Here is a 26,139-nt window from a genome sequence, read left to right as displayed (position 1 = left end):
CTATGAAAATTTTCATAGCATGTCTCACTGACCAGTTCACAGCTCAATTGGCTTCCTGGTGGGTATGACACAAGATGTGAGGACCTATGTGGACTTGTGTTTAATCTCAAGACGGGTATGCACTATATAGTCTTAGGTATTTACACAGAACCAAGAAATCCTAAAAATATTATTCGGCTAGCTTTTTTGGATGAGATCCTGAATTGTTGCAAACAGTATTGGAATGGATTCGACCGATAGCCCATGTGCACTAAGAGACACTGCAACATAGCCTGTTTGGGCTGACAATGGATAGATCATAATGTTAGTGAATAGATTTAGATCCTTAGTATCACACCCTCAACCCATCACTCAGGTTACTATGTGACACAACCATATGAACACTAAAGCAATGCTCTAGAGATCATGCAAGGCCTATATGATGAATACAATTATAATAACACAAGAAAAATCAAATTAAATCATGAAATTTAGCCATAATAATCCAACTAATTAAATCCCCCATTTGCAAATAGCAAAGTTTATTCAATTACAAAATTTTAAATGTTCATATGGTATCAAAAAATCAACTATCTAACCAACGGCTCCATTGTTTGAACTCTATGCCCAAACTCATCCGAAACTAGGCATCCTACGACTCTAAAAAAAGAAAAAAAAATGCAATAAGATATATGAGCTTTACAGCCTAGTACAAATCCTCCATGCATGTATACCAACATGAAGATGAAAAATAGCTTTTAACAACTATATAACTAATAGAAAAATAGCAAGATTCACATCAACAATTTGATACTTGAATAAATGCTTAACGAATCTAATGCATGTATTTATATAACATACATATAAGCCATGCCAGCAATCACATCAAGTTTTAACCATATAACAACTCAGTTATATATTTATATGTCACCATAATAGAAGTCTTGAGATGCATGTCATGTATTGCCACAGTTCTATTATACACATCATATATTACCCAATCAACAATTCTATTTAATAGTAATTCAGTGAGATTTCTTATCATTATATGGTTGACACAAGTCGGATCGTCACAATATTATCATTCCGACACTAGACTAATCCTGCTAATACTCCAAATTGTGGTAGGCCAAACATACACCATGCTTTTGCCTATGGCTGGCAACCATCATATCGCATCTTAGCCCACAGCTGATATCATATATACCATATTTCACATGTGCCAGCTAGTCCAGATACCATCTTTTCTTCGATCTTATAGTTATACAAAATTTGACTAAACACAATTTACCATCTTGATTTGATAGTCATTTCCATGCTTCAGCCCGTAGCAGGCCAAACATATGCCATGCTTCCATTCATGGCTGACAACCATAATATCATATCTTAACTCCCGACCGATACACTACGTTCCACACATGGCCGGCTAATTCAGATGCTTCCTTTTCCCTACTCTTATAATTATACAAAATTCAATTTAATTATATCACAACTATGATTAAGTGCGGTTCATTTATTGGAATTGACTTTTCAGTATTAAACTAGTTACAACCATACTCTAGCCTATAGTAGGTCAAACACAATGTCGCATCTCAGCTCAAGCCTCATACAACACATACACCATATTTTTTGCATGGCCAATCAATGCAGATGCCATCCATGTCCCTTCATACAATCATGATTTTCTTTAAATCATACACACTCTACATGATTACTATACTTAAGCACAAATTAATAAGTTTCATACAAGGCTAGAATAAATAACATCATAATCTAAGCAACATCAAATCTTCAGTGCATAATACAAATACCAACATATATAAACATTCGCAATCATATAGACGATAATGTAATTTATTTAATTTAATCATTAGTAAGTGATACATCTCTGTACCAATTTATCCACAATTAGGTGATTGTGTTGAAATTTTTTTATCTCAACAGATGATAAACTCACACACAATATGTACCAGCCCGCACGGGCCCACCTTGATCGACTGACTATATACGGTGCACGTACAAAAGCCCTCCCCATCAAATTGGAGAGAGGAAAGAGAGAGAGGGGCAGGAGAACCGTGAAGGCTCTCTCTCTCTCCTTCTCAAAACAGAGGAAGGTGGAGAGCTATCTCAGATGGTTGTAGTAGCCGGTAAGCGGCGATTCACGGTGGTTTCCGGTGGCAAGACAGCGACGGCGATCCGGAAGATGAGGCATGCCCGAGGGTGGATGGCAAACAAAGGAACGAACGGTCAAAACAGGGGAGACCTTGTTTCAAAGAAATCCGGTGACTTGCCGGCTTGAATCCGAGCAATAGTGATGATGGCCTAGGAACCAGAAAAGAGAGAAGAAGAAGGGCAGCGGTCCTTACCTCGTCTTCGGTGAGGTATCAATGGTGGTCAGACAAAATATCTCAACAGAAACTCAAGGGATTCTCAGCGAAAAGCTCAAAATCGGCCACATTGGAAGGGTATTTTTCGATGGTGGAGTGTCTAGAGAGGACCAAAAGATGATTTATATGGATTTTTCTAGGTTTTTGCCGAAGTCTGGCATGCTGTAGAACTCTCTCTTTCATTGAATCACGGGAGGAGAAAATAGAGTCTTTCTCCCTCGCACGCGCAATGCACGCCCTAATGGTCCAAAGGGCCGGTCCAGCCAACACCGAGCCCATACAATTTTTGGTCCATCATATTTTGCTCGGAGAAAATACTAAGGCTTAAACGAAGAGAATATATGAAAAATCGTACAGGTATATATATGAGAATATTTGGTTTTATATTGACTATGCATCAGGCAGATCTTGAAAACTTATACAATACCAAAAATTTTAAATAATACATTGTAACTAGTCTTTTAGAAAAGAACGTGGGGTATTGCATGTGAAGCTCAAACTTGAGAAAATATTCGACAACCTATTTTTTTTAAAAAAATATCTAAATTAGATTTTCTTATATCTTAACTTGGAATTTGGGATTAGTGGACTCAACTCTTATGTGCTTTTACTAAAAAGATACCATACATTAAATTAATTAATTTATTTATTTTTTCAGTAATACGATGATAATTATCTTTAGAAGAGTGGTGCCGCAGCTGAGCTAACTATTGGCCATTCCAGCAGCATATCTAGAAAATTTCATTTGGAAAATGAAAAAAGCATCTTTTTTGTTGGAGCAGAAAGGATCTCCAAAGCATTTATTTTCTTTTCCCAGTCAGTCACAAAGAACTGGTTCAAGAATCACCTATATCAAAGACCTGAGGATGGTTTCCTTGTGGCTGATTGTTTGTTATGCCCCTCATCGCGGCAACTGCCTGGCCAAGCTTGCGGGCGAATGAGAGCGATGCATCACAGATGGCGTCATGCCACATCAAAAAAGTGATCGGGGAAACATTTTCAAGATTCGAGCACAGATTGCAACCCCCAGGGTTGTACCCAGTTTGGGTAAAATAATAAGACGGTAGAGCCGAACCTTAGGTTTGCTCCTGGTACTGCCTGGAGACATGTGAAAGGAAAGATTGGGAGGCAAACAACTTCTCATGCGACTTGAAACCCAGAGAAACAAACTCCCGTGAGCGAACCAACGCTTCCAAAACGGTGCAGCCCCAACGGCTAAGTATTAACAAGGCAAATGCCGAGTATGCATTCAGGTCCGCCGCGACGCTCACGCGAACCCCGCACATGAAGGAAAGCCCATTTATTCTTGGCATTACTTCAGAAGAACCCAGCCGAAGAGAGCACCAGCATACCAGCCTTGACACCCATTTAAAACCTACTTTCCTCCCTCAGTTCAAGAAACGAACTACTACTGCCGAGCATCAAGCAAGCAAGCAAGCAACAATGGGCACTCATAGCGATCCCACACACCAATGGAAGCTTTCTTCAGCACAAGAAGCTCTGCTTCTTTTCATCTTGGCTGCTACAGCCATGGTGGGACTCTGTGCATCAGCAACCCTCCGAAAGAAGAGGATTCTCACTGAGAAAACTGCGGAGCAAGCAGGGGGAGTTGCTGAAGTTACCAACAAGAAGGAACCCAACGGTAAGCCGGCAGATGAACAGCCGGCGTCCAGTTGGGGAGTGATCAAGAAAGTTCTGACAAGCTCATTGCATGGGAACGAAGGGGCAGAGCAGGCGGAGTTGGAGAATGGTAAGAAGTCGCAGGAAGGAATGGAGATGATGGATGACCAAGGAGGACCAGAAGGATGTGAGAACACGACGGGGTTGCCCGTTTGGCAGAGGAGGATACTGATGGGGGAGAGATGTGAGCTGCCAAGATTCAGCGGTCTCATCCTCTATGATGAACACGGGCGTCGCCTCCACAACAGCTCCAACAAAGACGCACTGCATCAGGTGAGCAAATTCTTTTCCCCCTGATCGTTGTAGTTAGGGTCCATTGCTGTTCTTCTTCCTCAGGGGAATGATAAATATACCATACAACGTACTTGGAATATGTACTGATGTCCATTACCATACCAAGTTCACAAGGGATGGAAAATAAACACAGAAACGTATAATTCTATACATGTGGGAAGCATGCAGTCTTCTGAGATTAAACAAGGAAGTAGGCAAGTAGTTCTAATAACTAGTGAATTCACCAGCATGAAAACAGAAGTTTTTTTTTTTCTTTTTTTTTTCTTTTTCTTTTTTTGCCTTGTGGAGGCTCTGTTCTCTAATTCTGAAATTGTGAGGGATGTTTCTTCAATATACCAGTGGCTTGCACATTTTTGTTTGATGCCTTGCATCTGTTTGCAAATTAAATGTAACTAAAATAGTACTGCATGTCATGCTGGGATTAGAACAGAGCAAACAGACCAGAAATAACTTCCATTCTCAGTGATTATTTCTCTCGTGTATCCGCAGGCAAAACAAACACCAGTTGGGACTAGTCTTAAGGATTTGCTATAAATGCTCTCTACCTTATCATTATCGTTGAGTTGCAGAAGAAGAATAAAGTTGTTGAGCTGTAGAAGATGAGTACATCCATTTGCAGTAATTAGCACATATGCTATTTCTTCCATTTGTGCTCGAGTGGAAATTGACTGCTGCTTTCATGGAATTTCTTATTAATTTTATATTTGTAATACAAGCATCACTACAAAAACAGTTGGATGAGGAGAGACATAAATGGTATATGCAAGCATGTAAGAGTTTAAGACATGTGAAATCATTGTTCATTTTATCATTTTTGCTTTTTCTATTGATATCACATAAAGGATTAGAAGCATCTAGGTTGCTGTCAATGTTTAGATTGAGAAAGTTCGATGCAAATTGTGATTAAAGAACTTTTGGGTAACTAATTAGAATGGCTGAGCAAGCAACAAAGGGGCCTGTTTGGCACCATTATTGTTTTTGTGTTATTGTTTCTCTACGATTTAGTGAAATACCATAAGGATATTAATATTAAAGATAGCATTTGCACAAAATTTCTGCTATCCTTTGATTTTTTTTTCATTCTTTTCTGAAAGCAATAAATCTTTGCTATCAAAAGCTATGAAGATTTTACAAACAATTTTGAAAAAACAAAATGTTTAATCATACAACTTATTCAGTCTAGTTCCTTTTCTTCCTGGACTTTTGAAAATAAAAGCAATATCAAGCAGGCCCTAAATTTTTGACTCGGCACGACAAACAGGATGTTACTCTAAATTCAGCATAGTGACATAAAATTCAGCTGTTGATTCAGTTTCCATATGTGGCTAGCTCAGTAGATCACCGATTACAATGATAAATAAGAACACATGGAAAACAATTGAATGTTATGAAATTCTGTCGGTTTTATTGAGCATCGCATGATGTCTCCATCTTCAATAAATAATCCATCCACCGAGATCATAAAACATAGATAATTTCACAATCATATTCTTAAATAGGTTGGACAGCTTGGGGTTAAGAAATCAAAACACAGCAAAAATGTTTAATTTGTTAGAATCAGCCAGATCAACTTTATGTCTTCTCTTCCTTTATGTGGAAGAGAATGATGACAAGTTACCATCACAAACTTGCATTCAAGAGTCCTTGTTCTACTAACTTTTGAATCTAAAATCACCTAGCAAGGATCCTAAGATAGGTAATGTTAGGTGATGACCTTGCAGTGCATCATGAAACAATTAAACAAGACTTCTTCCTTTTTGTTCTTCGCCCTGTAAGAACAAGAACTCTTGACGAGATTACGATGATTGCACAATACTTTATCAATATGGTTAACATTCACCTTTGTAGAACTTTTCTTTTAATTACATCCTTCAGCCATTAAAATCAGATGATCAAAAGTAGTAAGATGTGATTGTGCACGTTTTAGATTGAAAATTGTTTTTCTTTGTGTGTCTAGAATATTTGAACTGAGTATTGAGAATTCTTATAGATGTTGGATCTTTAAAGAAACAAAACAAAATTCTAATAAACAGATAATAAGGTAAGAGATAACCATGTGCTTCAAGAAAAGAATTTTTCAATCCTATGAATCAGAATTTCTTGAAATTTCAATCTAAGACCTAATTTTGCATGGCTTGCATTTCAAAAATATGCAAGATCACAGAAATAGGTGGTTTAGGACTTAGGAGTACCATGATGAGCATCTTCAGCTTATGAATAAAAGTTATTCTGTCGGTAAAAATACATAAAGCTATCCACTCATAAGAACACAAGCTTCCCATAGGGCCTTTGTACTGGTATTCATTTTTATAAGGTTCAATTTAAAGAAAATATCTGAAGATCTATTTATATTGGAAGCTTGTAAGATGTGATTAACAAAATTTCCAAAGACGCCCTCCATGTAGGGACACTTCAAACACCAACAAGACTTTTTTTTAAATTAAAATTAAGCAAATAATTAAACATAAATAAATGTAGAATTCACAGGCAATGTTTTCTCATGTCGAAAGACACTTCAAAACGAAAAAAAACAGCATGAAAATTCAATATCACAGATGCAAATACAATACTGGCTTGACTGGCTACACAGAACAAAACACACCAGTACATACAAAGGCAAACCAGACATCATCATCAGGCCTTGGCCAGGAAAATTCTGAACCAGCAGAAATGCTCGCTATAGTCTTCCATAAGTCACTTAAAATAAACTTTTCCAGGGTATTACCTGGGACTACTCCCAATATATGAAAACGAGGAGTCAAACTTCACCACACAATGGTCTTCATACAGAGGTCGTAGTTGGCTGACTTCTCAGTTCAGGTACAACACATATATCTGATCCAAGGAGAAAAGAACTGCTTCAGTGCATCATAAAAATATGAATATGAACTGATGTTCGAAAAGGATGAAAAAAAAAAAATATTGAACAATTTAATAATATTCAAAAATATATTCATGAAGGTAACTATAGGCAAAACAATGTCATGATGCATTCTACTCATCGGAGAAACAAAGAGTAGCCCTGATGGAAGCAAAATGAATTTTATCCAGAATCCGAAGTTCAGCATTCAAGAATATTCCTGCCAGTTGGGAAAATTCTTGGCTTGGAAGAAATTCAAAGTATATGCCAGAAGTGCAGAAAAAATTTGGTTCCCAGAAAAATAGAAAATGCAATAGCAAGCACAGGAAAGGTAAAATAACAATATCAGAATCAAGGTACTAGCACCATTACCACTTAACAAGAAATAACAGCATCAGTCTGTAATTCACGGGCATTTCATATATAAGTCATGAGTAAGTATTGAACAATTTGTGATAAAAACTTGAACTTTCCAGTTGTTCAAGAATGGTAAATAATCATTCATCTAATGTAAATGCCATTTATGTCCAAAATTTTGCATTAATTCAGGGGATATTTCATATTACCATAATGAGTTCACCCTTATATCTGCCTTTTAACTGGATGTCAATGAATATGTTGCGGTTTCGATTTTCATGAGTTCTCCAAGGAATATAGGATTTTCATGCCATAGCTTTAGCTACGCCCACAAATGAAAGCCTAACAATGTAAACAATCAGATAGATCATGACCAAATTAGCAGAGATTCTTCTGCTATAATATGTACTCTTGGAAATCCTAAATGTGCTGGATTTTATAGCCAGATATAAGATATTGCTTCATGGTGCATCATAGTGCAAGTTGCAGCTTTACTTATTAGGCATCTGTCCTTTTTGACATCTAAGAATGGCAAGTCTATGGATCTAACTCGTTTTTGATCCATGTCCTTACCAGCAAGCAGCAATTTATCACTTGTAATTGATGTAAGAGTGTCCCCTTTTCTCCTATATTTATCCTAATTCACCTTAAATGTGTTATTCAGATGCTCTCATGCAACAAAATCCATCTGCCCATACCTATGCATGGTTAACATATAGCAGTGCTAGGGACATTATATCAATTGATGCATTCATTACTATATAGTTATGAATTTGTTTCCATACTTTTGCTTATGTTAAGTACTTAGAGGTGACAATTATGAAGCTTCCATGTAAAGTTTTAGTTGTTATTCAATCTTTTGATTCTTGATAAAGCGCTCTGAGCTACCACAGCAAGTGACTGATCAGAAACTTACAAGTAAAACCTGATAATAAACCAGCCCAGAAAGTAAGAAACCTGAAGACCTTCTCAAAAAATAGAAAATGTGCTTGATATTTCAAAAAATTAAGAAGAGAAGCTTACTACTTGGAGAATGGTAGATAGGCATACAATCAACTCAAAACTTAATCCATGTTCGACAAGTCTGAATGAAGCAGGGATCAAAGTTTTTCTGGAATTAGAGACTAAAATAACCTTACTTAAACATAAATAAGCACTTAAGTTTTAAATCAATAAACTGAAAATCAGAATAGGCTATGTTTTCACTATATAAAGATAGTGTCTAATCTGTTAAATGAATATCATACCATTTCCGCAATACTGTATACATCTCTGGAATAAGAATACATCTTCTTCTATTGAATCAAGTCAAAAGTGCATTTGTGAAGCATATATATTCTTCTGGTAGCACAATTCAGAAAAAATCATATATTAAATAATCTTAGTATTTTAAGGCAATCTGTTGTACGGTACATAAATCCTGATTTTTGAAAGATAAACCCTGTATATTTTTTCTCTCTGTTGAACATGGATATGGACAGTTAGGCAGAAGAGGTTTATCAACTAAAAGGTGTATGCATCCATGAATGCCCTTGTTCTGATCAACCCACAATGGACACACTTGACAACTGTGGGATAGTGAATTCAATCCTTGAAATGTTTACTGCTAGTAACATTTTTTTTTTTTATCATTTATGATATGACATGCTCTGAATACAAACTGAAACAGCATAACTTTCTGGTAGTAGAAATCCACATGCCCCTTGAGGAAGAATACGTTATGTATCGAAAGCATGCAGTTCAATCTCCCCATCAGGAAAAGTCATCGGTCTTGTTTTCCAAATAAGTTAATGGTAAAACCACACTCAAGCTAAATTAGATGGTCTCCCTAGTTTCATAATTTAAAAACATGCTACAACTTGTAGATCTACTCTATCTAGTGTGATTGGTTCTTGTTCCGATTTAACAATATCTGATGCATAACTGGAAAAAGTTTAGCATAGAGATGTCCCAAGATTGTGGGAATGTTTGGACTCCAGAAAAGAGAAGAAGTGAATACATGTTGCCAATCTAACCTCTTTGCCAAATGCATCATTCACATGACACTAGCAGCGGTAATCTACAATCCTCTCTCGATTTCCTGCTGTAATAGGCATAGAGCAACAACTGTATGACCCCTAGGATCGTTCCAATCCCATTCGGCATCTAAAATTCAAGAGCAAAAAAAAAAAGAAAGCAAGAATTATTGAAGAAGCAAAATCTATTTGCAAGTTGTCTGTGCTATCATTGCTGTAGTAATTAAGTTCCAATGTGCTGTAAAAGAATATAACAAGAAATGAAGAAATATACATCAAAACTCTTACATATACGAAAAAGTCATGCTTCAACATTCCATATGCAAAGAATGAGATGCTCATCAGGAAGGTCGATAGAGAAAGATAGAAAGGCATGAACTCGACGCTCCTCGTCCGGATCACCAAATTCTGACAAACAAAAATACCAAAAGAAATGCTCCAATGAATGAAAACAAACACTATACTAATGGAAAGCAAGCAGCCAATAGATCAACTGGAAACAGAACGTACAATGATGAATAATGGGGATGCAAACATGGAAATGAGAGAGGCGACGTTCAGATATCCAACAAACATCTGCCGTCTCCCGTTGTCAAACAACTCGAGGCTAACACATATGATAAGAACGAAGGCACAGAAGACCAATATCAGAAGTCCAGCCATCTTCAGCTGCGCACAATAACGGAGTAAATTAATTAATCACAGCAATAAACATGACAAATGGAATTCCAAAGAGAGAGAAAGAAAGAAAGAAAGAAAGAAGTTGTACCTTGTTTGTCTTGTCGGCATATTTAATAAAGAGAACAACATACACCAACTGGAAGATAGCCCCAATGGAATTGACGGTAGCAATCAAGATGACGCCGTGGGCGACACAGGGTAGTCCGTACCAGAAGCAGATCAAGCAATTGAGGAGGGAATATACGTACGGCAGCCCTGAGAACTGCTCGGTGGATCGATTCTTGGCGATCCTTTTGAAGGTTGGTCTGAAAAAAAACATGATGCAAAACATGACATGAGAGCGAGATTATTGAACTCTGCAATGCAACAACCGGAACAGGAGGGGAAGCCGCGGTGCGGAGTTTGGACTCACATCGGTGAGATGAACAACCCTAACGCAAAAAGATTACCTGCAAGCATGCGAAAGAGAGAAGAGTTAAGTGGGTTTTCAGTTTGCCTGTTGGTCGCCATGTCGTTCATCATTTATGTGTGTGGAAAATTCCTAAATTGTTGCATGAAATCCCATCAACCTTTAAATGTCACGATTGAAGAGTTGGTGCCACCATTTTTCTCTAGAAGAAGAGAATCTTATGCACCAAAATAGCAGAACTACATCAGATCACACTTGGCATCACACACAGAGAAAGAGAGAGAGAGAGAGAGATTAATGCATACCAGCAACTCCAGCAGCCTCGCTGCAGATGGCATAGAAAGCGGATGTTGAAACCGGAGGAATCATCAATTCGTCGGTAGCAAATTAACAGAGGCAAGTCAAACAAAACCCCCCTTCTCTCTCTTCCCTATTATTTGTATGTGAACTGCTCTCCGCCACGCAAGTTGGGAAGGATGCTTATCGCGGATGATAAGGTCTGCGGAGGAGGAAAATTAAACGTGAGAAGCGTGCCCTTACTTTGTTGGGGTCCCACCCAAAATCTGAAGGGCACCCAGCTTCTCTCTATTTTGCCGTGTTTAGAAAAATCAAATCTATAATAAAATTTGGGTGGCTTCTCTGTCGCCTTTTCCATCGGAAAAAAGAACAAAAAAAATCAAAATGAATGATTGTTTCCCGTACGGCTCCTTGTCGGGAGTCCCCGTCGTTTCTCCGGACCACATTCTCTCGTCCATATCTCGAACATTTGACCAAATCTAACATTCAAAATTGTACCACAAAATAAAAAAAATAATATTTTAACGGATAAGCTTTTATTGAAGATTAATTATATTTACAATAGAAATGAGAGATAAAAAGGAGTTACATTGTTCAGAGGGAAGAGAAACAAATGCGAGAAAAAAAAAAGCTAAGTGGCTCCAAACCAAATGTCTGATGATTAGGATCGAAAATGTTGATGCTCGTAAGAAAAAACAATGAAGAAAAAAACCTCATCCAGATCTACAAGTAGGAGCATTCATTGCCTAAAAGTTCTAAGTAATTTCACAAAAATTTCCAAGCCAACACTTTCTACTATACCAGCCTCTTTTAAACATGAAGGACTTTGTTTTGTTGATCTTAGAAAACTAAGCCGATGTACCTCTTTCCCCCTCCGAATAAGATTTATAATAATAATAAAAAAAAGCATCAGAATCCAAAATGGCTGCACTATGGCAGCAACAACACCACCCTCATCACGAAATGGACATTACTTCAGTGGCTAAATTTCGCAGTTTCTCTCCCTTCCCTACCGTTAAGATTGGATGAGGGAGGAGAGCATCTTTGATCAATGACAACTCTGATCCGGTTTCAAACTTTGTCCTAGTTTCAGTGGACTTGCTATGGATGGTAAGCCCCATATGTTCGGCATGGTGTGGAGTGTTAATTGGGTTCGAGCTTGCACATTTTGGATCGAGATATGAGTATGACCAAACCTGACTAGAACACGATTTGCTAGCACCTCTAATCATAATATCACGAAGAAAAAACATGAGTTAGTGATTTATTTGAAAATGTGATTTACGATATCCTTGTTTTTAAAAATTAGGCATCTCTTTTTTCAATCCAATTTTTTTTAAAAAAAGATCTCGCTCTCATTAACAGTCACGCTTCTCTATGGACAACTAAGCCATGCAGCCAGCCACACAGCAATGTCAAAACACAAGGTTGATATTAGATCGAGGTGTCGCTGTGTGAATTCAGTCCAAGCTCGCAAGAGATAAATTGGACTAACAGCATTTATGCAGAGCAGCCAAATTATAAAATGGTTGCGTCTATTCGAGCAATGAGACAGATAATGATGGATCAACACTGCTGGTCTTAGAAGTTAGCATGCTAGTGGCTTAAATTGATTGACAGGGCACAGCTTGCCGATGCTCACCCTTAATACATTGATCGAAAGATCTTAGCGCGTGTTTCTTGTGACTTGGCAGAATATACTCACAATAGAGCTATATGAATGGCCGTTTTTATAAAAAAAAAAAAAAAAAAAAAAGCTCTTAGCTCGTGCCGGCGGTGGTCCCAAAGACCAGATGTGGTCACAATTGGCCCCCCGTGCTTACAGCACCGTGAGAGCCACTAGAATTTGGCAAGTTGAAAAGTTTGTGCACTTTAGCTTTATTATCTTTTTTTCTCTTTTTTCTTTTTTGGTAGTAAACAACGTGAAATTGAACAGGCTGGGCTAAAATATTTGCCAGAACAGGCCTGGACTGGAAATTTGATAATACTGAACAGGACCAATTTTTAGCCCATCGCCAGGGTAAAGTAGGAGTGTCATGGGCCTGGATTTCAGATTACGTCTAATGTGGCCCATGATATTCCTACGTAGCAATGATCCCCAATAAAATTTGTGAAATATAAATTCCTTTTGCATCAATTGCTTTTATTAATCTAAAGAGCCGGACATGAGTGCTCCTCAGCTTCTGCGTGGGGGAGGCTTTATGTTTGAATCTGGACGGTGATGACTATGATCCTATCTTGTGAAATGCATATGACAAGATCAATAAAAAGGGATATATTTTTATGGACCTACGAGTCCTGAGGATTAGTTTTTTCCAGTCTTAGATTGTTCGATTCAAGCGGACAGAATATCAGGTTAGCTACCATCCACTCTTGTGAACTATGTTCTTTATAACATCATAGATCAAACAACAATTGTCTAAAATTTCACAAGACATATATGATTGGAGAGATTCAATATCCCGAGGCACAGACTGAAAGAATCTAAGCCTTAATCCGCACCTAGGTAAACCGACATTAGGTATCTAATAAAAGTGCAAGGTGGAACGGCCAGATTCTGTCCTTTGCCAATGATATCCGAATCAAAATTTTAGACTCAATAAAAAAGGCACTTCGACCTCCAACCATATTATAAAGTTAGCATTCAGAACCTAAATTGATAAAGCAAGTACCTGTGCAGATTTTCCCTTCTTCTGTTATTAGTACTACCATACCTGCTGAAGCTGGACTGGGAAATGGTGAGCCATGGCAATGTTTGTCATCAAGGACAGTGAATTCTGCACCGACCATGAATTACAGGTCGAGAAGATCGGATTTCTCAGAAAGGTGAAGCACTCGACGTTAAGTAGCCTAAGTAGGCCATACATGCTAAGTTCACTAATCCACTTCATGCAGTTCATGCAAATGGCTTGAATGCTTACCTGGAGAGCAATTGCATGTAATAAAATCAGTAGCATCTATTGCTAGAAGTTAGTATTCAGAACCTAAATTGATAAAGCAAGTACCTGTGCAGATTTTCCCTCCTTCTGTTATCAGTACTCCCATACCTGCTGAAGCTGGACTGGGAAATGGTGAGCCATGGCAATGGTTGTCATCAAGGACAGTGAATTCTGCACTGACCATGAATTACAGGTCGAGAAGATCGGATTTCTCAGAAAGGTGAAGCACTCGACGTTAAGTAGCCTAAGTAGGCCATACATGCTAAGTTCACTAATCCACTTCATGCAGTTCATGCAAAGATGGCTTGAATGCTTACCTGGAGAGCAACTGCATGTAATAAAATCAGTAGCATCTATTGGTAGAAGTTAGTATTCAGAACCTAAATTGATAAAGCAAGTACCTGTGCAGATTTTCCCTCCTTCTGTTATTAGTACTACCATACCTGTTGAAGCTGGACTGGGAAATGGTGAGCCATGGCAATGGTTGTCATCAAGGACAGTGAATTCTGCACTGACCATGAATTACAGGTCGAGAAGATCATATTCTCAGAAAGGTGAAGCACTCGACGTTAAGTAGCCTAAGTAGGCCATACATGCTAAGTTCACTAATCCACTTCATGCAGTTCATGCAAAGATGGCTTGAATGCTTACCTGGAGAGCAACTGCATGTAATAAAATCAGTAGCATCTATTGCTAGAAGGAATAGCAATTTAAGCTTGAAGTGCTTCTCCAAGTAAAACAAGCAGTATAAGGTGGAATGCAGCGGGAACAGCATCTTGTTTTCTGCAGTCATTAGCTTTCCCACGTCAACTGATCTAGAAGAAATGTGGTTTTGTGCTTCATGAGTTGCTTTCCAGTAAATCAATTAATCTAACTTAATTGGGGTTACTGTGGTCTATTGACATTACAGAATCAGATGTCACATTATCACACTTTCATATAAAAACCACTCATGAAATAAACAAAAGATGTCACTCAAGGGACATCTGATAAAATTGGACAAGAGATGCCAAAAGAATATGTTTTATGGATATTGCACACATTCACAAGCACATCAAGCCAACAAGAGCAACCGATCAAAATCCACACCTTGCAGCAGAAAGGTTTTCCAGCAATAAAGGCATGGACATACTTTGGCATGGTGCAAGACTTTACATCAGAAAACCAATCAAAAATCATACAGACATCAGCACAAAGAAACCAGAAATAGTTGACGAGCCAATGATGTTGGCATCCTAACCATGAACCATAAGAGCACACATCAGATGACCATCCAATTACCTTTGTCGTCTACGTTCATTACCCACCTAAAAAAAGCATCCTAGCTTTGATATAGGGATCTTCATGAATTGCTCTTTCTTGATGCATCTTCAAGTTCTGCTTGAATGACATGGTAGAAAAACATGTTAAAGTGGGCATAATAGTGTATAAAGAAAAAGTACATACAGTGAAATACATGTAAGCAATGGCACATAGCAGCACATGCAGTGAACAAAAAAATTAAGAAAGCAGAATCATCAGTTTCACAACATCAATGGCCAGATAGCCATTATATGTATTTGTGGCGGCAGAAAGCCATAAAAACAAATATGTCTTTTCTCGCACTGGCAGTTCAAGGAACAACTTCAAATTATTACGAAAATTAATTTAGATTTAAAATACAGATTTAAATACAAGTAGAAGTTATTTAGAGTGGTTACAATACAAGTAGTTTAGATGGAATGGGTGTTAACATGTGAGAAATGCATGGAAATCATCATAAGTACAAAAGGAAACCGTTAAGAAATAGTTTCCAGTTTTCTGCGAGTAATTAATAGAGTTCCCGCTGCATTCCCACAAAGTTCTCAGTTCTAGAGAAGCCAAGTTGTCCATTTCTTAGAACCACCTACCAGGAAATCTGAGTAGGAAATGCATCTCAAAGGAACTTGGTTTAAACTACAACACATAAGCCACATAAGAAAATTTAGAGAACTCGTGTATTATGAAAAAGAAGCTGTTTTAGCATAAGCAACAGAAAATAGCCACGTGTCATAATTTTCAACTGACAGAAGACAGTATATTGTATTAAATAGAAATTCCAAACACACACTCACTATAAAATCTGATATTTATTTGTCAAAGGCATCAAATGATGAATAGATACTTAAATTTTGAAGAGAAGAAAGTTCTGTGGCGTTTTCACAACAATTCATGCCTCTTCTCTAAGTTTTTAATTGGACACACATATAAGGGTCAGGTGTTCCCGTGTTTTTATGATTGTATCTGGCTCCCACCACTCCCCCTCTTTCAGTATACATATAAAGAAGCTGTTGGTCACCAAGATGGCCCAACCCGACCACGACTTCAGCCTTTAATCAAACAGATAGTGTGCACAGGTCCAAACAAGCCATCTAATCACCACAGTATTTCACCACTTTACTTTTGTACATGAAATGCTGGTAACTGGGAATATCATATATTAGTAGAATCACATCTAGGTAGAATGTCATGTATTTCACGTGCACTACAATATCGTTGTCAAGTGTGAACATTAAATACCACCACTAAAATAGCTATCTCAACACCTACAGCATGACGCTGGTATGAAAGGGGTAGCGGCGGGAGCAGGATTTAGTATATATTGTAAAAGTTGAGGTATGTGAGTCCATTGATAAATCAACACACCCAACTCGAGAGAATCAAGATTCCCATGATCTCAGATGCACAAGGTGGACAGTCCATACCCTGTATACAGGCCTCTGTTCAAAACCGACAAAATTGATGTGATGACACTTGCTTTCACATGTACATAGCCATGCATCGTGGACTTTTCATGGCAATATTCTTATGCTTGAAACGTAAATTGAGTCTGTGCATTAACATTGACAGGTAAAACCCACTTAATGGACCTCTGTTGCTCATTCTTATACAACGTTTACAGATACGATGTAATACTGTAAAAGATGTATGCTTGAATTTGTCACTCTCAAGTGAGAATAGAAAGAGAGACATCACTCTTCACCATATAGGCATTATGGATACAACGAAAGGGATTTAACTCCCTAGAATAAATAAAGAACATTTATAGTGGGAAAAAAAAATGATACAAGGCTTTCTACTTGTGCAAGGAAACATCACATCAATTTCATAGCGCATGATCTTGGTTTCCCAAGTATTCCCTGACAGGACACCACCTTATGCATGTGAGACGCACTCAAATCGAGAGTCCACCAAGTCAGATATGTGGATAAGCCCATGGTGGGGTAAGGGTGTATCTCTTGTAATTCTCTAATAACAACCATGCATCTTCAACTTTCGATTACGATATTCTTTATAATTAGAAGGCAGATCCCTCTGATTTGGTTTTCCTTCATCATTCTTGCAACATATATGGATGGTGAGGACTCTTCATATGCTAACTTAAGAGTGAGAAAACCAAACTACATGTTCACAATCTCCGATTTATGTATATCTACTTGGCATTCCCTGGCAATATACTATCTACCCATACAACTATTAGTCATATATGAAATTGCTATGATGTTAAACATTTCATTATCAAATACATATGACAATAAATCACGTGGAATTAAGTATCAAAGCTGCAAATTGAAACCCATGTTGTCAGGGGAATAGAGACATCAAAGAACTCCCCTTTATCTATCGTAATCAATGAATCAAATCCCCATCTAAACCATCTGGATGTCATTAACATACACCAGGGAGATGTGTGATGCCTCTTATGCACTATCTTCTTTTATTGCAGTTTGACTGGATATTAAGGAAACTAACATAATCTAAATTTGAGTTTTCAAATTGAATCAAAAAGGATAATTCTAAGAATGGGTTATCTTGATTTCTGTCCTTTCGTCCAGTATAGACTGATAATGTTGCATGGTCACTACATCTGGTATACAAACAAAGCCTTGAATTATTCAAAAGAGAAGGTCAGAGAAAAAAAAAATAAAAGGAAGAGCTTTGAAATGTCTCTTACAGAAACAAGATTCTTCAGGATGTTGATTATGTGTTTGAAATGAGCAGCATGGTTCATGCCCATGCCGCCATGTATTGGCTTGTACAGTATGTACCAAAATGGCATGAACTTGCACAAGTCAATACTCAGTTATATGGATCCAGACAGATGGCTTAACAGGTATGAACCCCAACAACGTGTTGATAGCCTACTGGAATGGTAGATATAGCACATAACTATGGTATGAAATGGTATTTTGTTCCATTTCTAAGAGCTGGCAATATTATGCTTGTTTTATCAGGATCATTCATGAATGTGAGGTTGTAAAGAGCTTTTGACATTTATGCAAGGAACCCTAGTGAAAGATCCCCACTACATAATGTCTTATACAACATGTGAGATCTGGTCGTTGAAGTCACTTCGGCTAAAATGAAGTGCCAAGTCAAAGACTACAAAGTTACATTGTGATATCACAATTACTAGTGAAATTGCTGCTTATTATGTTTCTCATGAGTAATCAAAGCAGTAACATCATTGAACTTTTTTCAGTAGCAATAATATCTTTGATTATAACTTCTTATCTGAAAATGAAAGAACTGACAAAGTTGCTTAATCCTAAAAGTTAATTATAAAGAACATATGGCAGACATGCTCGCAAAAGCATAGAATCACAATTAACAGTATAGTTCAAATTCAAGCTTGGATGCTTTGACATCAATTCTTCAACAGAGAGGAAATGTTGGAATATTTTGATTTGGTAACATCCAATTAGTATAATTACCATCTCTACTATTATAAAGAGATAAGGTTTTGTGACCATACTTTTCTTTGTGACCAAATACCTCTATGTAGTAGCATTATTTGATGACTAAGTTACCCTTCTTAGAGTTCAAATACAATCAGAAAAGGAAATTATTTTAAAAAGCATTTAAAGCTTCGAAAAAATATAGAAAACCACTAAAGTCCAATTCTAGAAAGTAAAAAATACTCGAGGTCCACATATCTGAACATGATCTTTCAAATCCCAAATTTATCGCAGCCAACTTTTTTTATTCATTCTATTTATCTGCCTTTTTCTTCCTTCTCACATTGTTCACTCTCCTCAAGCCACGTGCATAGCATGTGCTAAACACTAATTCTATATAATGGTTGTTAATAGGCAAGGAATCATAACAAATGGGCCTCAACTAATAGGTTTTCAAACATATTCTTCACGTGACAAACTATTACTGGTAGACCATGAAGAAGAGGTTACTTTAGCTACTCGGCCGGTAATGTTGGAAACCTGATTTCATTGATGAAGACTAAGCGCTTCCAAGAATCAAGAGAGTGTGGTTACCTCTTCTCCACAGACTAAGCACTATTGCATATCTTTCCATTTCAATGCATGTCACTGCACCAACAATGCTAAATACAACATGGGCACTGCACATTATGTTGTGCTCAAAGCTAATAAATTGGGGCACAATTAGAATCTAACATGAAATAATCATTGGAACAAAAACAATGGCTTGATCTAATACCCAGTGCACTTACAGATCTCCTAATTCAAAGAAAGAGAAAACACCCCCTCGTTAGCAAGCACTGCACCCTGAAGTAACAGGACAAATCACTCAAACAAATGAATCTTTGTTGCAGGGTTTGCTCCTTGTAATGGAAACCACATCCAGTACCCATTCATATTAATGAAAATCTATGCCTCTGAGTCTACCTAACCCAAAAAGGCTAAGTTCCAGGTTAGGCCAAAAGGCAGGTGACCCCTGCTTCACATGAGACACTCCAATAAGTGCTAGCAAGATTTTTTTTTGTCTGACTAATCTCCAAATAAAAATGAAAAGATGAATATCATTAGGAGGCTGTGCACAAGTTGCATAATTTTGCTGCATGACAATGAGATATGGGACTTAATGCAGTATATCCACACGCTGTTGTGCTCAACTTCTCTGTATAGTAAGTCCATCAATCGTGTCATTTATACATTAGATTACCCCCTCGTATTCCCCATTCTTAATGAATGTTACTAATTTAATACTTACAAGGTGCCTCATGTTTTGCGTCTAACTTCCATATTAGTTTGTGTTAAACTTCTTAAGCTTTTGTGGTTCCTATATTTGATAGTAGTAATATCCAAAAAGGTCACATGTTGTAGCATAGCTGAAGTTGCTAGGTTTATCTTGAAGGTCATATATAGATACATACACACATACATATGTATGTATGTTTTAAGATGTAAAATATTGTACTTCCCTGAAGAAAGCAACTACAGTATTCTAAAGGTAAAAGAACTGTAGCAGGTTTTGCTAGTACATTGTAGCATGCCAATTGTGGATCTTTTAACATAGGCTTTTACTTCTCATATTAACTTTATCCGAGTATTATCATAATACCACAGAAAATATGTAATATAACAACACATAATGAGCATTGTCATAATACTGTCCTTTTTAATTTGTAGGTTAAAAGAAAACAGGTGCATGGTCAAGGACAGAGATGAGTGTGCCAAACTCATTTCAACAAATAAAATCAATTTATTAACACCAAACAGTTAACATAGAGTTCAAAAGCCAAGAACCTTTTACTATGGATTTGCTTTGAGAATCCTTCTCACTCGTTGGTTCCCATCCAAAACAGTTCAACTCAAATGTAAAATATCTTCAAAAAAATTCAATGCTGCTCCCAGCCTTACACCATAGCATTCTTTGATCTACTCAGCCATAAGACTCCTATATCTTTGACCTCCTCCTTGCTTGTGCTATCTCTGGTCCACAGTGAACACCCCAAAGACCTTATATGGCATCAAATAGTCTACTGGTGCTCTTCACACTTAATTTGATGGATCCATTTGTAATTTTATCCTTCATAGTTATGTCACTTATTTGGCTCTACAAGTTTTATCCTTTCATGTTTCAGCCTTTATTTCATCAATGACAGTGTTCTCTCGTTACACTATCATCAATTTTGAAAAGGAAAACCAAAGATAAACAAATTCATTGATAAACTCACCAAACTATGCACATAACTAGTGATGAATAAGCTCTGCAAACATCTAAATTAACTTTTGAAGAAAATGACAATAAGGCACTCTGAATTTCATGTCTAGGAGACTGGCTGCTTCTAATAAAGGATAAGAAATAACGAGTTTCTAGCAGTTTTCTAACCTGGTAGCATCTCTGGAGCTTGTAAAAACATCAAACAATCCACAGCAGTTCCACCATGTTGCGCGATGCTCCACCGGTGGGGCCGGGGAAGCCTAAGGGGGTTTCGAATCAATCCCAAATAAAATCAGCACATTCTTGTCAGTCAATCCGTAGTGGAGCATAAAGCAGGCATAATAGAAACAGTCAATCCGATACGCTTGCTTTAACATCTCGATAGTTACCTCAAATCTCTCACTCTCATGGCAGAGTTCGCCACTCTCACGAGGCTGAGGCTGTTCGATAGCCGGATCCACCGGAGCGTCGAAAATAGGCACCGGCTTCACTTCACTCTCATGTGCTAGAGCCTCCGAAGTCACCGCCGCAGCTTCGGCAGCTTCTACGACCTCCTCGGTTACAAAAACGGGTTCATGAACAGGAACAACCGACGCCGCCGCCGCCGCCGTCTTTTCTTCCGCAACCTCAGTGGACCCCTCGCCGCCGCCGCCACCCACCTCCTCCTTCTCGGACGGGGCCAGCTCGACACTCACATCCTCAGCCTCCCTGGAAACAGGTATCGCCACCGTCTCCTCCTCGACCACCTTTTCCTTTTCCTTCTCCTCCTTTGAAGGATTCTCGGTCACCTTGGCGGTCTCCTCACCAGGCTTCTCTTTGCCGTTCTCCGAGCTATCCATCGCGGTAACGATGGATTCCGATCTCGGAGATTCGCCCTTCCTCTCCTCGCCCTCGTCGCTGGTCTCGCCCTTGGAGTCGTGGCTCTCGCCGTTGCCTGGCTCAAGTAAAGAACGCAAGAAAGAGGGAGGTTCTCATTTCATCCAAAAAGTAGGCTAAATAAGAGAAAAAGCTGGGGGGGGGGCGAAGAGGAAAGGTGAGAGCGACCAGGAGAAGGGTTGGTAGGAGAATCTGGTAGGTGGATGCCCATCTCCTTCTTCCGCCGGGCGGCTTTCCTCTTCTTCGCACCTGACGGCATGATGGGGTGATTGGATTGATAGCTGGCGAGAACGTGCCAGCGAAGGAGAGGGAGCGGGGAGAAGACAGCGCTTATGGGGGCTGCTACTGTCGAGGGGGGCCACCGCACCCTTTATTTCCGGCCAATCACGAAACCAGTCTAAAAGATAGGATTTGGTTGCGTAGCGAGCGAGAAGATAAAGCAGCCGTTACTGGGAAGGGGAGGCGTCTGGAATGAAAGAGATGGAAGGGGAAAGATTCTGTGAATTTTTTTCGCCTTTCATTGAGTTATTTGAGAGGAGACGAGGGGGGGGGGGGGGGGGGGGAATGGAAGGTGGGGGAGGGAAGATGGAAGGGCTGGAAACGGTGGGGGCCGAAGCCTCGAAGAAGTAGATGAGAGGATTTGTCTATGGTGCCCTTCTTCCCGCAGTTCTGCTCTCTTCATGAATGGCATGCAGGCTTACCTACGTTTCAAGGTCATCGCGCGGTGCTTCTGCGGACGACGTCAATCACCATTCAATTTAGTTACAAGTACTCGTCGTGTGGTCGCTAATCTAGCTGTAGTCGGCAAATGTCCTGATAAAATATTGCTTACAAGCACCAGCGTGACAGATTCACAAGGTTGTAAAGTGGACACGATGCTAACACGGCGTGACATTGTTCAAAGGGTCGACACTATTATTTTTTTTAAAACAAAAAACGGGATTCATATAACTCTTTACATATGCACATCATGCCAAATCAGAAATAATAAAATAATACAAAAGGGAGAAAATTTTAGTGGCAGGAGTCCAAAAAAAACTTTTCAAAGTGTCGAGAAATATAGAAGACGATATAGTCTGCAACTTTGTTCGTATCCCGATACATGCATGCTGTCCGAAAAGAGGCCAACCTTCTAACCAGTCTATGAGTCTCACGAATCAGTAGATGACCATTCTCATATCAATCACCTCTCAGTATCCAATCGATCATCATGAAGAAATTTTTCTCGAGATATATCCTGTCTGCATCAAGTACCCTCCTCGCATAAGAGATATCCTCTTATGCTGCCCGAAGCTCTGCCTCAATGACAGTCAAGCCAGAGAAGCGCCGATCTTCTGCCCCAACCAACCTGCCATGGTGGTATCTGATCACAAATCTCACTCCTCCATATGCTTCATCCGCTGATATGTTACCATTGAAGTTAACTTTGAGATGCAATAAATACACATGAGGTGTCCCAAGGCCGGATTCTAACATTTTTTATAATTTATTTATGTTAGACATGATTCAGATGCTGTGCTTCATGCACCAAAGTGTCCATGCCCAAGCCAAAGACTTTATAGCTATTTTTTCACAAGATCTGTTTGCATGTATCAAAGACTTAAAAAGCTATTTTTTAGATGGAGCTTCCAAAAATTGTGCAGCTTGGCCAGAATTATCCAAACCAATAACACAACCTATATATTCAGGAAAAAGCTAGAGATGGCCCACTAAATTACCGTTTAGTGACTGCTTTGAGCAGTAGATTAAGACCGGGACCCATCCATATATCACACCAACCAACCTCCAACTGTCATAACAGCCCAACTAAGCGATGATATGAAGGGTGATTCATAGCGATGATTGAATCTTGGTGCATTTTATGAGCTAGCAAACTTAGCAAACTCCTCATGGAACCAGAGTTTGGAGCTCTTATTTGGTCTCAACATAGGTTATTGAAATACTTGAATATGAACAATAATTTGATGGCAGAAATGGGGACTTAAAACTGAATTAATCTGAATAAAATTTTGGACTGCTTTAGTCATATAAATTATAATACTGTCCAATTAAAGACGAATAATTGTGTAAACTTGTATAACCCACTCTATTCGAGTACTAGAAACTTTTTTTTTTGTTAAATTAAAACTGATAAGTCCGTTTCATTCGGGTTTATTCTAATTTACTCATGAATTAGTAGATATTTCGGTCATGGTACCATATTAAGTTTTCCTGAAGATATGCACTTTTCCTGTTAGCTTTTCTCCATTGTTTACTTAGATTCTGGCTTCTGTACGTTTTAAATGAAGTATACAGAGCTTGTTTGAACGTGATATCCTGTTCCTGTATGTCTGGTTGTCTTTAAAGGAAAAAAAAAATTATAAAAAAGAAGAAGAAACATGTCCTCAATAATGTCCATTTGCTGGAAAACATCATGTGCTCGAAGCTTTTGCTTGCCAGGAGCATATCATTTCCATCCATGTGGAGCTTGGAAAGGACATGTTAGCTTTGAGCATATCATGCTTTGGTAGAAGCTTCTTGGTGAGTTTGAGCAATGGTTGTCCCCGTTCTTGATCCCTCGTAAAATTAGTCTTTGTTTGCCTTAGTGTACTTTCTTGATGCCTAATTCTCTTTAATGCCTTTCCCTATATTTATTGACTCTGTATTACGCTGCTACATCAGGTTCAAACAATGGTGCCTTGAGATCCTTAGTTGATGCAGAGAACACAACCATTCCATGTTGTTCACAGCCTAGTCACAGATGTGTAGAAGTCCTTCATGTTGATCTTTGTACTCTATGAGTTTGAATCCTCATTGCAGGCCCTGCTACATCACGGCCGTCATGCAAAACACAGATGGCCAATATTGCAGAACTTGATTCTCAAGTTCGCAGCCCAAACTTAAGAGAATCCAAACTCTTGTATTCTAACCATTTTTTGAAGGTTCTTACTGGGGTTGATAGGATCTTTGATTATAGTTTCACATTATTGCAGCAGGGATTTTGTTTATTATTTTCTATAGAAACTAGTTGAGCTATGGCTAGTTTTGCTGCAGGAATTTTCACAATGGTATCGCCTTGGCATTTATAATTTTTCGACATATTTCATTTGTGTTGTTCAAAGGGGATGATGTTTAACATCCATTTATCTCAATCGATCTCATATCTCTGGATTTACTAAATACACCGTCGCTGATGAACACTTCTGATTCTCGCAATCTCACTCCAGGAGCATAAACATGGTAGAAGAAAGATCAAACAAACAACTGAAAGTGCACTCCATTCTCCAGTTCTGCTCTTCTTTCTCTCTTTTTTTCCTCGGAAACTCTTCAGCCAAGTTAAAAGTCTCCAAGCTGATCATCTCCTTGATATTGCCTGATGAGCAGGTGATGCCCCACGAATAGCAAGAATATAGACAAGCTGTGTAGCTGAGAGAATAATCGAAAAGGCCTCCATTGTTCTCTGCAAAATCCCAGGGTCCCAATTCTTGACTTTATGACCAGAAGAGATAGATACTCCTCTCTCAAGAACATAAACCAAAAGGAAATAAAAGATCCAGCAGATCCTTGAAAGCTAAACAAGAACATATTCCGTCTTGCCAGGCGCACATTCCTTCCCTCTAAATTAATCTCTTTGCAAGCCAAGCTGCCATTTCAAATTAAGGCTTAGACTTAAACTTTGCAACTGAGATGAATAGTGTTAATTTAACTTTGCAGTCATAGGCTTACCCCATTGCAATGAGAGTGAGTGCCAATGCAATGATACCAGATGATGTGGCAGGCTGCAAGCTGTCATAATTCCAAAAGCGAATGTGGTTAAAGCCAGCAATAGCAGAAGCAGCACCTACGACTCCAGCTATCAATGCAAACATTACAAAGAACCCGGTGGCTGCATTCTCGATCGGAAAGAACATTGGTGTGAAATGAGCTGGGAGTCGTAGCTCTGGACCTGCTCTACACGAGCAATATTATTATTACATGGCAGACACCAAACATGTGGACTGCCATCTCGATTAAGGCTCTCTGCAAGTTATCCAAATGCAGATCAAAATGATACCGGCGTCATACCTATGATGAATCCTCGATCGATGGCTTTGCCGACGGCCCAGCCTCCGATGGCTGCCACAATGGCATACATGCAGAAGTTAAGGAATACGAAACGATGGGCCTCAACTGCTCATTAGCCATGGATAGTGGCATGGTGCTAACATTTGAGTTCTGGTTCTGAGAATGAGAGGTATCTGAAGTAGAATGAAGATGAGGTGGATGGAAGGTGATAGGGACTTCTTTCTTATATACATGCAGCTTCGAACAAGGTTTTGCTCTTTGCTTGCTGAAAATTCAGAAGCATTGTATGTCTGTGGGCGCTGCAAAGGGGTACAAACCTTCCAAGTCAAGGAAAGGAGCTAACCTTGCTGAAAAATCAATATCTTCTTTGCTTTTAACT

General features: G+C 38.6%; 3 protein-coding genes and 1 pseudogene across 7 annotated transcripts; 1 reads left to right on the top strand and 3 right to left on the bottom strand.

The window, feature by feature from the left end:
* Positions 1 to 2,976: 2,976 nt before the first annotated feature.
* On the top strand, positions 2,977 to 6,656 carry LOC103703419. The gene has a single exon (XM_026803080.2). The coding sequence runs from the start codon at positions 3,651 to 3,653 to the stop codon at positions 4,341 to 4,343; it is 693 nt and encodes a 230-aa protein (XP_026658881.2). The 5' UTR covers positions 2,977 to 3,650; the 3' UTR covers positions 4,344 to 6,656.
* A 113-nt stretch (positions 6,657 to 6,769) lies between these two features.
* LOC103703334 (bidirectional sugar transporter SWEET2a-like) lies at positions 6,770 to 14,453 on the bottom strand. Of its 5 annotated transcripts, XR_003384920.2 has the most exons (9): positions 10,968 to 12,675; positions 10,823 to 10,879; positions 10,666 to 10,702; positions 10,342 to 10,558; positions 10,083 to 10,241; positions 9,861 to 9,980; positions 9,573 to 9,702; positions 8,581 to 8,641; positions 6,787 to 7,175 (listed from the first exon to the last, which is right to left on the bottom strand). XR_003384920.2 is itself a non-coding variant. In XM_008786153.4 (8 exons), exons 2-7 carry the CDS (start codon positions 11,029 to 11,031, stop codon positions 9,589 to 9,591), a joined length of 711 nt encoding a protein of 236 aa, XP_008784375.2. In that variant the 5' UTR covers positions 11,032 to 11,161; positions 13,674 to 14,453; the 3' UTR covers positions 6,770 to 7,175; positions 9,573 to 9,588. The 5 variants fall into 5 exon arrangements, 4 of the variants coding, with proteins under 4 accessions (XP_008784375.2, XP_038984935.1, XP_026658879.2 ...); XM_008786153.4 differs by lacking the exons at positions 8,581 to 8,641; positions 10,823 to 10,879 and adding an exon at positions 13,674 to 14,453 and having other exon boundaries at positions 6,770 to 7,175; positions 10,968 to 11,161; XM_039129007.1 differs by lacking the exon at positions 8,581 to 8,641 and having other exon boundaries at positions 6,770 to 7,175; positions 10,968 to 12,671.
* A 398-nt stretch (positions 14,454 to 14,851) lies between these two features.
* LOC103703333 lies at positions 14,852 to 22,231 on the bottom strand. Its single transcript, XM_008786149.4, has 4 exons — positions 21,885 to 22,231; positions 21,230 to 21,774; positions 21,009 to 21,100; positions 14,852 to 15,275 (listed from the first exon to the last, which is right to left on the bottom strand). Exons 1-4 carry the CDS (start codon positions 21,973 to 21,975, stop codon positions 15,269 to 15,271), a joined length of 735 nt encoding a protein of 244 aa, XP_008784371.2. The 5' UTR covers positions 21,976 to 22,231; the 3' UTR covers positions 14,852 to 15,268.
* Positions 22,232 to 25,050: 2,819 nt separating this feature from the next.
* On the bottom strand, positions 25,051 to 25,880 carry LOC103703418 (annotated as a pseudogene).
* Between the last annotated feature and the right edge of the window lie 259 nt (positions 25,881 to 26,139).

Source organism: Phoenix dactylifera, chromosome 8 (assembly GCF_009389715.1).
Source record: "Phoenix dactylifera cultivar Barhee BC4 chromosome 8, palm_55x_up_171113_PBpolish2nd_filt_p, whole genome shotgun sequence".
NCBI classification, from domain to species: domain Eukaryota; kingdom Viridiplantae; phylum Streptophyta; class Magnoliopsida; order Arecales; family Arecaceae; genus Phoenix; species Phoenix dactylifera.
Note: the sequence above shows the minus strand (reverse complement) of the source record. Positions and strands in the feature narration are given on the sequence as shown.